Genomic DNA, 14568 nt, shown 5'->3' with positions numbered 1-14568 from the left:
CAAGAATATCGAGAAAACATTATTTGAATCTTATTTGTTGCAAATAATTATTTAATTCAAACGTTATTATTTTATTGATTAATGAATAGTAATTAAATTGCTGCGTTTTAGTACGTTTTAGCCGGAAGTGGTCTAGGGCTTCCGGTAGGGAGACGATGTCGTCTTGCCGACCTCGATCAAGGATTCCTCAAATTTTGTACGAAGAATAACAGAAGACATGGCTTCTCGAGGCGGCATCCACGTTAGCGGCACTGATGGCAGTGATTTCAATCATCGACAAAAAGTGGCATCGCACTACCAAATCAGGTTAGTTGTTTTTTGCAGCAATTGTCTTCGAGCAAATACCCTTAGCAAGCGTTGCTAATATTAGGAACAGCCGGAATAACTTCTGGTACAACAAGGCATCGAAGCGAATTGGGCGATAGAAAAACATTGAGGACACGGTGTATTGCGTAATTATAAAGGGGCGAAGCTACATCAGGCTTATGTGGTGGCTGGCAAGTGCAGGGACCGTGTTGTAAAATTAGCGCGGCAGGCAATACGTGGCACCCCGTTGGAGGGATTTTTCCCGGTTACTGGAAACTTGGCTAGACGGCTGCTGCGCTGCTTCCTATGTTTTTCGCGGTGAAGCACGCTACCGTTTCCCGCTCGGCAATTTGGGGTGTTTGCATGAGTGATAGAATATCTTCGCCAAGCCCACAGCTGTCAGGGTTCTGCCGGCGCGTCCTGACGATTCAAAAAAGCATGCTCTCTAATGAAAGTTGCCCCTGATGCTGCGATTGATGAACGTGCGTTGAACAGCTGATCTCTTAATTTCGTCTGTTTTATAAGGATATTGAACCCATGGCCTGTAGAAACGCGATAGTTGGCGCAAATGATATCATCGTTGGGTGTCTGTCCGATGCACTGCGACACTGCAAGTGAATGCTGCGGCCAGGTATCTCTCGAGACCCGCCGATCGTTCCGTGCTGCCGCTGCTTGTCGGTCAGAAAAATCGTCATTAAGAAAAGCTGGATTGGCAGTTGGTTTCATTTTCGATCCGCACTTTATCCTTCGTTTTACTCGAAAACGTAATGTTCTTTCGGCAGTGGGCAGTTAGTTTATCGTAGTGCAACACCAGCAGGACCCAAAACAGTGCACTTTGGGGGACTTTTGCTTTAAACATTTTGTATGTGATGTGTGTGCATAGGGCTTGATTTGCCTCTACATAGCCTTTTCTGTCATCACCGTCATGTTGCTGTGCAAAAAAGCCCCATGCTCCTCTTGTCAACTTATCTCGAGCAGCATGTAGGAAGATGCAGCCAGTGAACCAGCGCAGTGTTCATTATTTCACACACTGCTGTGTATTGCATGACAAAGTTTGTGAGTTCATTCTTAATCATGTGGCATCCTGCATGCTAACCTTGCCTTTTCTGCAATGCATAAAAGTAACAGCGATTTGTATGTGAGTGGGTACGAACCGTCATCGCCGTTTGGTTGCTAAGTGCCACGATTTCTAGAGCTCAAGAAAAGCAGTGATTAAAACGTTATTAAGCTCTGGTTCTCGCATAGCTTGCGGTTGCACTCAGAGATATTTCTAAACACCAAAGCTTGCACAGCTCGTAATTAGCACTTGAGCATGTGAGACTTTTCAGGCCCAGGTACGAGAAGTGTTTTTGAAATAAATTTGCCAGTGTCCTGACTGCTGCACTCCTTTCTTCTATTCCCGTCCTTTCAGTGCCATCTACAAGACGCGACTAAAGTTCTCAATGCTGCTGCATTTCTTTCTCTTCCTGGCCATGTGTGCCAAGCTTGCCGAGGATGTTCTCGATCGGCTGGACATCTTCATCCTTGAGCTGGAAGAGCTGTACATCCCCAAGCCTCTTCTCTGGGAGTGGGTGTGGCTTGCCAGCCTCGTCTTCATGTTGCCTGGCCTCACCGCCATTCGCCGCAACCGCGCCAGCAGCATGAAGGTCTACGCCGTCGGCACGTTCCTCCTGGGACTGTGCCCCGTGTTTGGAGCTGCGGTCTACTTCTTCCGTGACATGTACGCCTTTGTGCAGCACGGTCATGCCGTCCAAGGCGTCGAGTTGTGGCAGGGCTACCCTGTGGCTGTGCTGTGGTACGCCTTCCTCACCGTGGCCTTCCAAGTTCACATGTTTTCGCTCTACTTTGCCGTGAGGCTTGTCCTGGCCTGGCAGCGGGGTGTTGCCGCGAAGAAGGCCAAATAGGCTGCCTGTCCGTTGCCCTGTCACTCCACTGATAAAACAAACACACCCACCGCAACGTTCTGGATGACTGCCCCTGTACAAATGATCTTCCGCCTCCCTTCTTTGCTCCTACATGTGTAAACTGCACTGGACCAGTGTCACAGTTGTCGGCTGCCGACCAAGTGCCAGCAGGTGTGGCAAGCCTGTCATCTCGTCGCCTAGTACAGCCCCTTCCACCCTACTCAGGAGCCCTCGTTATACACTCTTTGTCCACTACTGCCATCTCTGTTCCCTCCCGACAGCGTGTGCACTTCCAGTGTGGCATTTGTTATTGAACTCCATGATTTCGGCAATGTGTTACTGGTGCAGGCTCAAGTCTTCTCCTGATGCTCCTAGCTGTATAATCGTGGTTTTGCTTCTTACAGGGCAGCAAGCCTGACGCACATATTAAATGAAGGTACAGTGACACGTAAGATTGATATGTGCTGAATGGAAGCCCACGTAGTTGTTTCTTGTGGGGTAATTTTTTTTTTTCTATGCTCAAGCATGAACTACAGCTAGTCTCTGTCCTATGTCTTCCCCTACTGTTACCATGGCACTGCTTCTAGTGGCCCCCAGGAGCTTTTTTTGTGCAGAGAAAAAGTGCAGCTGTACTGTGACATCGCCGAGCTGAACTGTGGCTGGTTACAGCTTTGACAACCGAGAACTTTGGCACTGCTGCTGTGCCTTTACTGTAGTCTCCTATGTGCTCCCTGTGAAGACTCACGGACAATGCAAGTTTGTGAGGAGAAGCAACCATTCTCGAAGCGTGGCGTCTCCTGACAATTTTCGGGGGACCACGGGAATGCCCATCCGTGTCATGTGTCGTGCCTTGCCCATGTCCAGTCAGTCTTGTGCTTGCAAAGCTGTCTGTTGTGTGATGTCGGGAACCATTTGCGGGAGAAAAAAACTGTGATGATGTCTTCTTTGCACATGGCTGCACATGCAAGCTCATGCCGAATTCTGCTGGTGAGATACACTGCATACAAAACTGTGGGCTGAGATTGCGACCCTAGAAGCAGCCTGCCAATGCAGTTTCAGGCTGAGTGAAGCAGTTTATATAACTGAGGATTTTCTACTAAAGTCCAGCACAAGTGCTGGAGTTCAAAGGTTTTTCCAGCCCCCCCATTTTTTTTTTTCAGTGGCATGTAGTGAAATAATTATGATGGCAGGTCACTGCACTTCTTGCAGTCAGTGTATATCAGATGATTTCTCCGCACTTCTATTTGGAATTCAGATGTTCGCAACTTGCTAGGTTTAGGGCAGCATTTTGTAAGTTGAAACCTTTGTACTTTGCTTTGAAGTTTTCTAGTTCATCTTGCCGAAGCTTCTTGTTCTTCATGTTTGTGAAACCTTAAACTTTGTGCAGTTTATGACTAGAACACATAGTCTTATTTGTCAGAACCTATCATTTGCAGTGGCATTTATTTTGTCGGTACATGTTGCAGCAGAGAAACTTAGACAGCTTGCTTTGTAGTCTTTATCACATGATCTGCTTTTTGTAGTTGCTTTGGCCAACAGTAGCCTGCAATAACACACCTTGCTGTGCTTTTTCACTTTTCCCATAATCTAGTGCAAAACAGCCCGAAAATACATTGATTGTGTGGCTGATAATGCAGTGGGCTATTTTATTATTCTATGCAGTAAGCATATACAGAAGCAAATTACTACTAATGCAGCTTTACATGGCACACATGAGTCTTTACACACATTTTGCATCCTTTCTCTGAGTTGCTACTGGGCCATTTTTCAGGCGGAGGCTCTGCAAAGTGAGGAAAACGGTTCTTGTGACCCTCAAGAAATTTAGAGCGTAAAAAGCACCCTGTAATCTCCTTGTGGAAGGATAGGCATTTGTTTTCAAAAAGGTGTGAAGTAATTTGCTTATTTCGGTCAGTGGCTCATGGTGCATGATGATATAACAAAAAATGTTGCTCTCTGCCATACTTTTTTGGTCTGCCATGCAGGCTTCACACCCAGTATAGACCTCTCCAACCTGAGTGCCGTGATACTGCTTATTGGACTGCTTTTTGTGCCTGCCACTACCAGCCGCTCTCTGGGCGTCGCCAATGTGTTCGCTAAGCCACTATTCTCAGTGCCGCAGGCACGGTGGATTAGTAGTGCCAGGTGCAAAATGCAGTCCAGTGAGCATTATGGCAGTGTTCAGGCTCGAAAGTCTCTAGCAGGAGCAGTTATAACAATGAAAGCTTGCCCATTTAGCTATGCAGCAACAACAAAAGAAATAACCATAGCTCATTTGTGTGAAAAAAATATCTACCGAAGTTCTTGTTTCTCTGGCAATTTTGTGAGTAAAATGAAAGCGTTTATGAATTGCTTCACTGAACATGCTGATATTTCATGTCCTAAAAAAAATTGTTTATTTTTTCTTTTGTTCCACATTACATTGGGAGTGCTGACTACTGCCATGCACTGATTATTTGGAGGCTAGGAGACAACACTGAGGTTTAAATTTTTTGTCATGTGAAATAATTACACATTTATTTCTCACAGTTAGTGCCAAAAACAGAAAAGGTTTTGTTTGCCAGCAGCAGCTTCTCAAGGTTGCCTGAAGAAACAAAATACTCAAAAGTGACCGTTGTTTGTTATGCTTTTTCCACACGAAGTAATTTTGACCTTGTCCTCGTGCCTGTACAGGATCCTTTGTAGCTTTGCATTCGTAGGCATTGCCGTGGAGTGATTTCTTTTTATGTGCCAGTGTGATTGTTGGTATGTTCTTCATCAGGAGAAAACTTAAGATGCATGCTCCTGATACTTTGGTGGGTTTGCTTTGGGACAGCAATGGTTTGCAGGCTGCAAACGATGCAGGGTGTGTTTTATTACTAAAGTGAAAGTAACATCTTTCTGCCTAATTACTGCCAGCTGTTGTGACATCGAAATGTGAAACTGTGGCGCAATAAATTATTCCAATTGTTTGTTGGTACTTTTGCATTGTGCACCATATTTACAGTCATAGTAAGCATCTGAAGTAGGGGTGTATCAATATTCTAAATTTCCAGATAGCATAGTAGACATCCAGCTGTTAGATTCATTGAGCGAATTGCATAGTATATGTTCGAAATTATTCTTTGACAACTGTTTCAAAAACAATCCACTTTGAAGCCATGCAGCATGCTACCATGATAGGTCTGCATGGAAAGAAGGATATTGAGAAATTGGCAATTGTGGGGTGCAATTGAAAGTTGCAGAAAGAATTTATGAATTATGCAAATCAATGAGCTACCCTACTTGAAGGCCATTCAGTCTGATTCCCTCTTATAACACCCATTCCTTATTGCATGCAGGGAGGCATCTCTGCTTTAGGAAAAATGTAAATGACTCTGAGCTTGCATTGCAACTCCGAGTGAAAATCTCTTCCTCTCTGTGTTCTCTCTTTCTCCTGTTTCTTTATTCACCGTTTGCTTTGTCTCTGGTCTGTCTGAACTGTTGTGCTCTGGCTAGCATTCTGGTACTGTCAATACAGTTCAGTTCGATTTGCGTTATGAAGCGAAAACAAACGGTTTGTGTTAATGTGTTTGTGCAGGATGTACTGAAGGCAGAAAAGTCTGATGCACATCTGTCTCAATGAAAAACAATGAGTTAAAAGCTTGCAGCTGTATAATTCTGGATAGAGTGCCATCAAGTTTATGCTTAAGGGTGGACTTTCAATCAAGAAGCACAACATTACAGTGCACCTTAAAGAGCAACATGATGCCCATTATGCCTTAAGGACGACTTCTACTATAATCTACCTAGTGGAGATTCACCCAATTCCATCGACTGTATGATTGTGATCAAAGAAGCCCGAAATTTATTGTAATCGGAATGGCAGCCGAAAGAATTTTTCTAATTGTGAAAGAGGGGGGAGGGAGTCATTTATTGTCCTCAACCTCGCAGAGAATGATTTTCTCATGCTTTCTTTTTCTCGCACATTATTTGAAACACAGACGTATTATTTAAAATTATTGTGTATATCAAACACAGGTTATTCGTTTGAAAATGCGATGTAAAACTATTGGAAAATTTCATGTTCGATGTCGAACGACCGGCGAAATCGTAGTATATCGAACTACGATTTCGCCGGTCGTTCGATACATCGAACTGCGCGCCGCACCCCTGCAAAGGGCACTTCTCCTAACAGCGCGCTCCGATCAGTTTACGCGTGTGGAAACGAGTCGGCTGCGCGGCCTTGGGTACCTGCGGCCGGCGCTAGAGCTGTGAAACCGCGTGACGAGGTGAATATGGGGTGTGGTTTTGTTGTGTCCCCTTATTGCTTTTGTGTGTGTGCGCCCCCTCCTAACGACCACTCGCATTCCCCTCCTAACGACCGCTTGCCCCTCGTCGCACGCTGTCGCCGGATGCCCCCCCACGGTGCGCCCCCGCACCCTCCTCCTGTTCTGGGAAGCCACTCCCTCCCGTGGACGCTTCTCAGCTCCCTCCTTTCTTCGGGCGGCCAGTTCGGCTCCTGCCTCGGTCGACGCTGGTCGCACCCTCATCGGCTTTAAATAAACGAAGTCTTAAAGTACCGTGTGCGTCTTTCGCTGCATTCAACACAGCGACCGGACACGACAGTGGCGACGAGAAAGTGGATTCGACCCGCGCTACGCAACGCTATTGACAAGCCATGGCTACGCGAGGGTTTCCCAATCAGATACCAGAGTTCAACGGCTCATCGTGGTCATCGTGGGTTGGACGCCTTCAGTTCTACTTTGAAGCTAACAACATCACAGACCCAGCCTTGAAGAGGGCCAACCTGCTGACGCTGTGCGGGGAGCAGACCTACGATACTGTCTGCGCCCTTATTCAGCCAAGCACACCAGCGGCAGTGTCTTACGACGACATCGTAAAAGCGCTGCAAAAGCACTACGACCCAAGGCCATCCGAGGTCTACAGCCGGGCTCGCTTCCAACGACGAGATCAACTGGGAGGAGAAACTGTGAGCGCCTACGTAGCCGCGCTCAAGAAGCTCGCTGCCGACTGCAATTTTGGAACGCTGTCGACAACAGCTACCGGGCAGGAGGGAGACGCAGCTTCTTCTGCTAACACCACCATGCTTCCCTTGGACGTGATGTTACGCGACAGATTTGTGTGCGGACTGAGTGACGAGTCACTGCAGCAGCGCCTGTTCGCTGAGAAGGACCTCACATTCAGCAAAGCTTACGACATCGCCGTTCGAGCGGAGAGCGCCGGTCACCAGCAGAGAGGGATTCGCCGGAACACCGAGCCGGTACACCAGACAAGCAACCAGGTGCGCAAGCCTTCTGTTGTTGTAAAATCGGTCAAAAAGGCACAACGCTGCTGGCGGTGTGACGACCAACACAACCCCCAGGGATGTCGATTCCAGTCAGCCACGTGTAATTTTTGCCACAAGCGAGGGCATATCGAAAGAGCATGCATTACGAAACGGAGACTTGCCAAGATAAAGTCACCTTCCCAGCCTAATCACAGCGTCAACGCCTCAGAGAATACGCCGCTATCTGATCTCCATGGAACAACATCAGCAACACCATCTGTGTTGTACGACCTGAACACCATGAATCTCGGCACGCGACCGAAGATTTTTACAGAAGTAAGCGTACATCACCAGCTGATTAAGTTCGAGGTGGACTCCGGCGCAGCCTGTACTCTGATCAGTGAGGACACGTTCCGAACTTCATGGCCATCTGACGCACCCGCCCTGCAACAAGACGACACGCACCTGCGAACGTGGTCAGGACAGAATCTGCCACTATTGGGCTCTGCCAGCGTGCAGGTTAACTACAACGGCCAGACCCATACGCTACCTCTGCTTGTTGTGAAGGGCACAGGATCAAGCCTTCTAGGGAGAAACTGGTTTTCTCCACTAGGCGTGATGATATGCGGCATACACCAGACGCCGAGCCAGAACATGGTTGAGCAACTGCAAGAGAAATACGAAAGAGTATTCTCGGAAGAGATTCCAGGAAACGAAGGGCCCCCGGTCACACTGGAGTTGTTGGACAACGCGCAACCCAAATTTCTGAAGGCCAGGCCGGTGCCGTTTGCTCTCCGAGATTCAGTTGAAAAAGAGTTGGACAAACTGGAGCAGCAAGGTGTCATCGAGCCGACGCAGCATTCAGAATGGGCCACACCACTTGTCGTAGTTCGCAAGAAGAACGGAACCATACGCCTCTGCGGAGACTACCGGAGCACCGTCAATCTTGCGACTAAAGCGTCCTCTTACCCGCTACCGACACCTGAAGAAGTATTCAGTGTACTACGTGGCGCAAGAGTCTTCAGCACATTGGACCTCACCCAGGCGTATCAGCAGCTGAAGGTGAGCGAGTCAACTGCTGAATTATTGGCAATTAACACACTGAAAGGCTTGTACAAAGTCAAGCGACTGCCTTTTGGCGTAGCTGCAGCCCCGGCCATATTTCAAAAATTCATGGAGACAGTGCTTCAGGGCATCCCAGGAGTTTGTGTCTACCTTGACGATGTCATCATCAGTGGCACTTCCACTGAAGAGCATGCAGTGCGCCTAGAGCTCGTTCTCGAAAGGCTAGCAAACGCTAATTTGTGCATAAGCAAATCGAAGTGCTGTTTTGCGGTGCCAGAGGTGCAATTTCTGGGACACCGAATTGATGCGGAAGGCATTCACCCTACCGAGGACAAAGTGCGAGCGATCACAGAAGCACGAGCTCCAACAAACAAGCAGGAGCTACAGGCTTTTCTCGGACTCTTGACGTTCTACGACCGGTTCTTGCAACAAAGAGCTACCGTGGCCAACGACTTATACCAACTCCTTCGGAAAGATGTGACATGGACATGGTCGCCACGCCATCAGCAGTCATTCGATGCCCCGAAAGACCTGATTCGAAGATGTACAGTCCTCCGCCACTACGACGAAAGGAAGCCTCTGCTTTTGGCTTGCGACGCATCACCGTACGGAGTCGGCGCGGTTCTATCGCAAACTGACGAGCAAGGAAGGGAAGCTCCCATCGCCTTCGCCTCACGTACGTTGTCGCAAGCAGAACGCAACTACGCGCAACTTGACAAAGAAGGGCTAGCCATCGTCTACGCGGCGACACATTTTCACCAGTACATTGCCGGCCGAAAGGTGACCTTTATAACCGATCACCGACCGCTATTGGGCATTCTGGGACCACAAAGGCCTATGCCACCAACTTTGTCTCCGCGAATGACACGTTGGTGCATCAAACTCTCAGCGTACGACTACGCTCTGGTCTACCGCAATGGGAGTAAACATCAAAACGCCGATGCGCTAAGCCGTCTGCCACTAGACGCAACTGTTGACGAACCATTTCCACCAGGAGACGTTCTGATGTTCGAAGCACTGCCAGAACCTCCGCTTACAGCAGGCACAGTTGCAGCATCTACGCAGAAGTGCGCAGCTCTCCGGCTAGTTTACACAGCTGTTCAACAAGGCAACGTGCATAAACTCAAAGGGGACAACTTCGACGCTTACCGCAGGCGAGCTACAGAGTTGAGCACCCATCGCGGCTGCATCATATTTGGGTCCCGAGTTGTGATGCCGAGAGAACTACGCGCACAAGCTATGTCTCTCATCCACGCCGGACATCGGGGCATCGTTGCAATGAAAAAGTGTGCCAGAAGCTACATGTGGTGGCCTGGCATTGACAACGACATCGAAACAGTGGTGCGAGAATGCAAGCCTTGCCAGAGCAGCCGGAGCGCCCCGCCGAAAGCTCCTGTCCCAGAATGGGAAAAGCCAGACACACCATGGCACACACTGCACATTGATTTTGCAGGACCAATTGAGGGCTGCACTTTCCTTGTGGTCGTAGATGCCTACACAAAGTGGCTTGAGATAAGGCAAATGGGACAGACGACTTCGGCAGCAGTCATTGACAACCTCCGATCACTATTTGCAACGTTCGGCCTGCCGCGCAAGGTAGTGTCGGACAACGGAACACCGTTTGTGTCTGCGGAGATCCTCAAGTTTTATCGCGACAACGGGATCTCATCAGTTACATCGGCCCCCTACCACCCAGCGACAAACGGACAAGCCGAGCGCTACGTAGCCGAGCTAAAACGCGCCCTTGAAAGAGATCAGACAGGCTCGCTGCAGCGCCGCCTTGCGCGCTTTCTCTTCAAGCAGCACACGACGGTTCAGAGCACAACAGGCGAGACCCCCTCGAAAATGATGTTCGAGCGTGAAATGCGAACCCAGCTCACAGCCATCCTCCCCGAGCCAAAGGCAGAGACGTTCCGGGAAGAAAAAGCAATTCCGCGCTGCGGCACGCTTAATGAGGGGCAGCGCGTCCTCGCCCGACAGTTTCTGAAAAAGCCACGCTGGGAGGAAGCTACAATTGTCAGACGCATAGGCCTGCGCTCTTGGCTCGTCAACATACATGGCACAGTAGCACGCCGACATCTCAACCAGCTGCGTAGATTTACGACGCCGTCTGAGAGCTGTCCGCCAGCGGAGAGAACACGTGCACCATCTTCCCACATAGCCTGGCGCCTCTTCCCGGAAGAAGAGACTTCGCCCAGGACAGACCTAGGAGACACAGCGAACAACAGCCAGCCTACAAGTGTTTCTCCCCCGAGCGCACAAAGCCAGCGCGCCTCCACGCGTGAGCGCCGACCCCCTGCACGATACCAGGCAACTTTCTAAGGGGGAAGGAAGTGTTGTGTCCCCTTATTGCTTTTGTGTGTGTGCGCCCCCTCCTAACGACCACTCGCATTCCCCTCCTAACGACAGTTCGCATCCCCTCCTAACGACCGCTTGCCCCTCGTCGCACGCTGTCGCCGGATGCCCCCCCACGGTGCGCCCCCGCACCCTCCTCCTGTTCTGGGAAGCCACTCCCTCCCGTGGACGCTTCTCAGCTCCCTCCTTTCTTCGGGCGGCCAGTTCGGCTCCTGCCTCGGTCGACGCTGGTCGCACCCTCATCGGCTTTAAATAAACGAAGTCTTAAGGCCCGTTCACACTTGCGAGTCGCAGAGGTCGCGCGACTGTTTTGGTCGAAAAGCGACAGTCGCAAACGGTCGCCCCGGTCGAAAAGCGACAGTCGCGGGCCAGTCGCTCGGTGCTCGATTTTTCAGCCTCGCGACTGCGAGTCGCAAACCTCTGAACCAATCAGCGAGCGAGCCAAGCTTCCGGCAACGACACCGCTCACGGGCGCGCCGGGCGACGACCTGCGCTGCTCCCAGCGGGCTGCCGTAGTCGTCGCTAAGCCTAGCCGGTTTCATATCGATGTCGCAACTGAGGGCGCTTCGGATCCTGGCCAGCGCTAGTAATTAAGATGCTGCTTTCGTCACCACTTTATTGTGGACCTTGTATCATAATAATATCAAGGCATGCTCGACTTCCGCGACGCCTTCAGCAGCGGAGCTAGCAGACAACAGTCGAGCCGCATGGAGCAGCAGCAGCAAAGCGGCTCTGGGAAGAAATTTGCTTTTGTCGCTGTTATCCCTTCTACCAGCAACTCGGTACTGGCCAGCGATCTTCAAAAATGATTCATTTCTTACATTCCTGTACCCAAGGGCTTGGTATGAACGCGAACAAGCAATATTGGCGCATTTTTGTGACGCCGCGGCGGCCGGCATACTGCAGGCTGGTAGGCCGGCCCTACAGAGAAGCGCGCCTCTGTCATCGTGACGCTTGTACGACCTCGGTGCACATCAAAACCGTCACGACAACCTAATCTTCGCTCGGGTAGTTGTATTACATTGCGAATAGCAGTTTAGACTATCGAGCGCGAGTACAGGAGGCGCGGCCACAGCAGACGAAACTCTCGAAAGCGCGCGAACAACGTCATTCCCGAGAGTTTTCGCTTCAAACGAGAATCTAACGAGAAGGCGACCCGCTGGTCGCGCTTGCAAGTGTGAACAACGGTGCTGTCGAGCTGCTGCTTGGTCGCAAGCGACTGCGAGTCGCACGCCCTTTGCGACTCGCAAGTGTGAATGAGCCTTTAAAGTACCGTGTGCGTCTTTCGCTGCATTCAACACAGCGACCGGACACGACAGGTTTATAGGGTGGCCTTCAGCCTCTTGTACTCATTTTCCACACCACATCGCTGTCACGCAGTGAAACCAACCTAACTAAAGCCAGAGGCGGCTCTCGCGAGGCGTACTGCCGAAGGCGTTGTGAAAACCTGCTGTACCTTTTTAAGGTGAAAGCCTTTAATGCCTCATACTGTCGTTAGCAGACGCTGTCGGCAGACGCGTCGGCAGATTTGTCCGCCTTTCGGCGTCACTGCTTAAAAAGAAACTGCGCCGAGTGTGGGAATCGAGAGCCTTTGGCATTTGAAGCGGAGGCTAACACTCCGAATAAAGGCGCATCTAGTGAATGCATCGGCTTCATAAATAAAAGAAAAGGAATAAAGTGAAGGAAAAGAAAAATAAAAGGTAAAAATAAGAAAATAAACAAAAATAAAAACAACATAAAAAATAAGATATGGAAATAAAAATAAAAAACAATAAAAATGGTAAAAGGGCAAAAAGAAACAAAATATGAAGAATAAAAAATATATAAAAAAAACCAGTGCGCCAGGAAACGCTTTCGCCTTGCAGCACTTTAGAGAGCCAAAGTGCCCCCTGAATTTTGTTTAATGAATGATTATTCTCTTTATAGCGTACTGGTAACAGGAATAGACATCTTAGAATAGACAGCAGGTAGTTCTAAAGCACTACCTATTGTATGACATATCATACAATAGATTGTATGATATGTCATACAATAGGTAGTATAGTATCATACAGATTGTATGATATTCTATGATGAATGATCTATGAGGTTATTGCATCATAGAACTTTTTTTCAGCAGGGTTCGAGTTCGATATCCGGGTTGAACAGTGTTCGTTCCCGCGTCATGTCGCAAAATGAATGGGCACATGCCATGCAGCAAGCAATGGAGCTCAAACTCCGCACGATTGTTGTTCTTTGGTGTCAAGTCGGGCCGAACACCGTTAGACGAATGAAAAACTGTACCTGGAGACATTTAAGCCGAAAAAGTTCTCACGCATATAATTCTTTTGAAAAAGGTTGTAAGTGTTGTGCACATAACGCAGCTGAACTTTAAGCTGTGCTGTGCAAGACGTACATCGCAAGTGGCCTGAAGCAGCTCGCAAAAGGGCTGCAGCGCACGTGCCGGCTTTCGTGCGCGCGTACGCTGACCTTGGCCGACGTCGACAACGGACCATTGTCTGGAGACGTCATTTGGGGGCTCATGAGCGGGCCGCACCGTAGCGTGCTAGCTGAACGACAACGGCAGTGATTGACTTCCTGCAGCGCTCGGCATACGATGAATTCGACTCTTTGTGCCGTGTGCAATGGACCTTTACTCTCGAGTTCCGGGGTCATATTTTACTCCACTTTTAGCCCTCTTTAGACTCACGCTCTTCACTAACGCCCCGCAGCTGACTAACGTTTCCTAACTGCCGTACTATTGTTACACCGTCGGCTGCTCAGGAAATCGGCGGGCTGGTTGCAACCGACATTGTGGAGAAGTTATAAGGTTGCGGTTTTGGGTCGTCATCATCACGATCATACAAAAATTGGAGCGGGAAATTACGTAGGTTCGTGGAAACATATAATGAAGTGAAAAAAACAAAACAAAAAGAGGCATGGTAACTTTACACATTTCAGTGAAACCGTGTGTAATGAAAGCACAGTGTGAAACAAGGAGGACGAAAAGAACAACCATGCGATTTATGTTCTGATGTGTTTACAAAATATCCAAATAATGCTTTTTGAACACAATTCGCACAAAATAGTACGCAAGCAAGGCAAAACGTAGCCAAAACGGTGCCTGAATAGTTTGAAATGTCAGTCCGTAATGTTGTCTCAATGCTGCTAATGTCACCTTTCTTGATCACCAGGTAACGTTACGCACTAACGTTAGTACAACATTTGGGTAACATTTATATGACATTATCTACGTTGCCACTTAATTTGTGTCAGTAGTTGGGCAGAATACACGTACGCGCATCCTATATATATATACTTCACAAAAGTTTTCCCGGATCCAGAAATGTGTAATGCCGAAGAGGGACACGCCTGGCCTTCGTCAGGTAATGCGCAAAGCATCCGTGCTTGCTCTTTAAATACGTGCACTGCGAAAAGACATGTGACCAGCTACTAATATCTAATATCTAATGCTGTTGTCAGTGTTGGTTCTGCGTGTCGGGTGCAATCAGAATGCTTTTATCTTTTTGGAAGTTCTTAACTTTTTTCTGTAACTTTACTTTCTGTTTTGTTCTCTTGTGCTGTATTGAATTTTACTGTTAATGTACATACCCCCCCCCCCCCCCCCCCCCCTACAATAATGCCTCTCAAGGCGCTGTAGGTACCTTGAATAAATAAATAAATAATGACAGCGTAATAAAATGCGCGTGACGT

General features: G+C 48.8%; 1 protein-coding gene across 1 annotated transcript; it reads left to right on the top strand.

Moving 5' to 3' along the window:
- Positions 1 to 130: 130 nt before the first annotated feature.
- jagn (jagunal) lies at positions 131 to 5158 on the top strand. The gene is made up of 2 exons (XM_089571330.1): positions 131 to 306; positions 1718 to 5158. The coding sequence occupies exons 1-2, from the start codon at positions 218 to 220 to the stop codon at positions 2208 to 2210; spliced, it is 582 nt and encodes a 193-aa protein (XP_089427456.1). The 5' UTR covers positions 131 to 217; the 3' UTR covers positions 2211 to 5158.
- Positions 5159 to 14568: the final 9410 nt, after the last annotated feature.

Source organism: Amblyomma mixtum, chromosome 2, assembly GCF_055824585.1.
Source record: "Amblyomma mixtum isolate Tamu chromosome 2, ASM5582458v1, whole genome shotgun sequence".
NCBI lineage: Eukaryota > Metazoa > Arthropoda > Arachnida > Ixodida > Ixodidae > Amblyomma > Amblyomma mixtum.
Note: the sequence above shows the minus strand (reverse complement) of the source record. Positions and strands in the feature narration are given on the sequence as shown.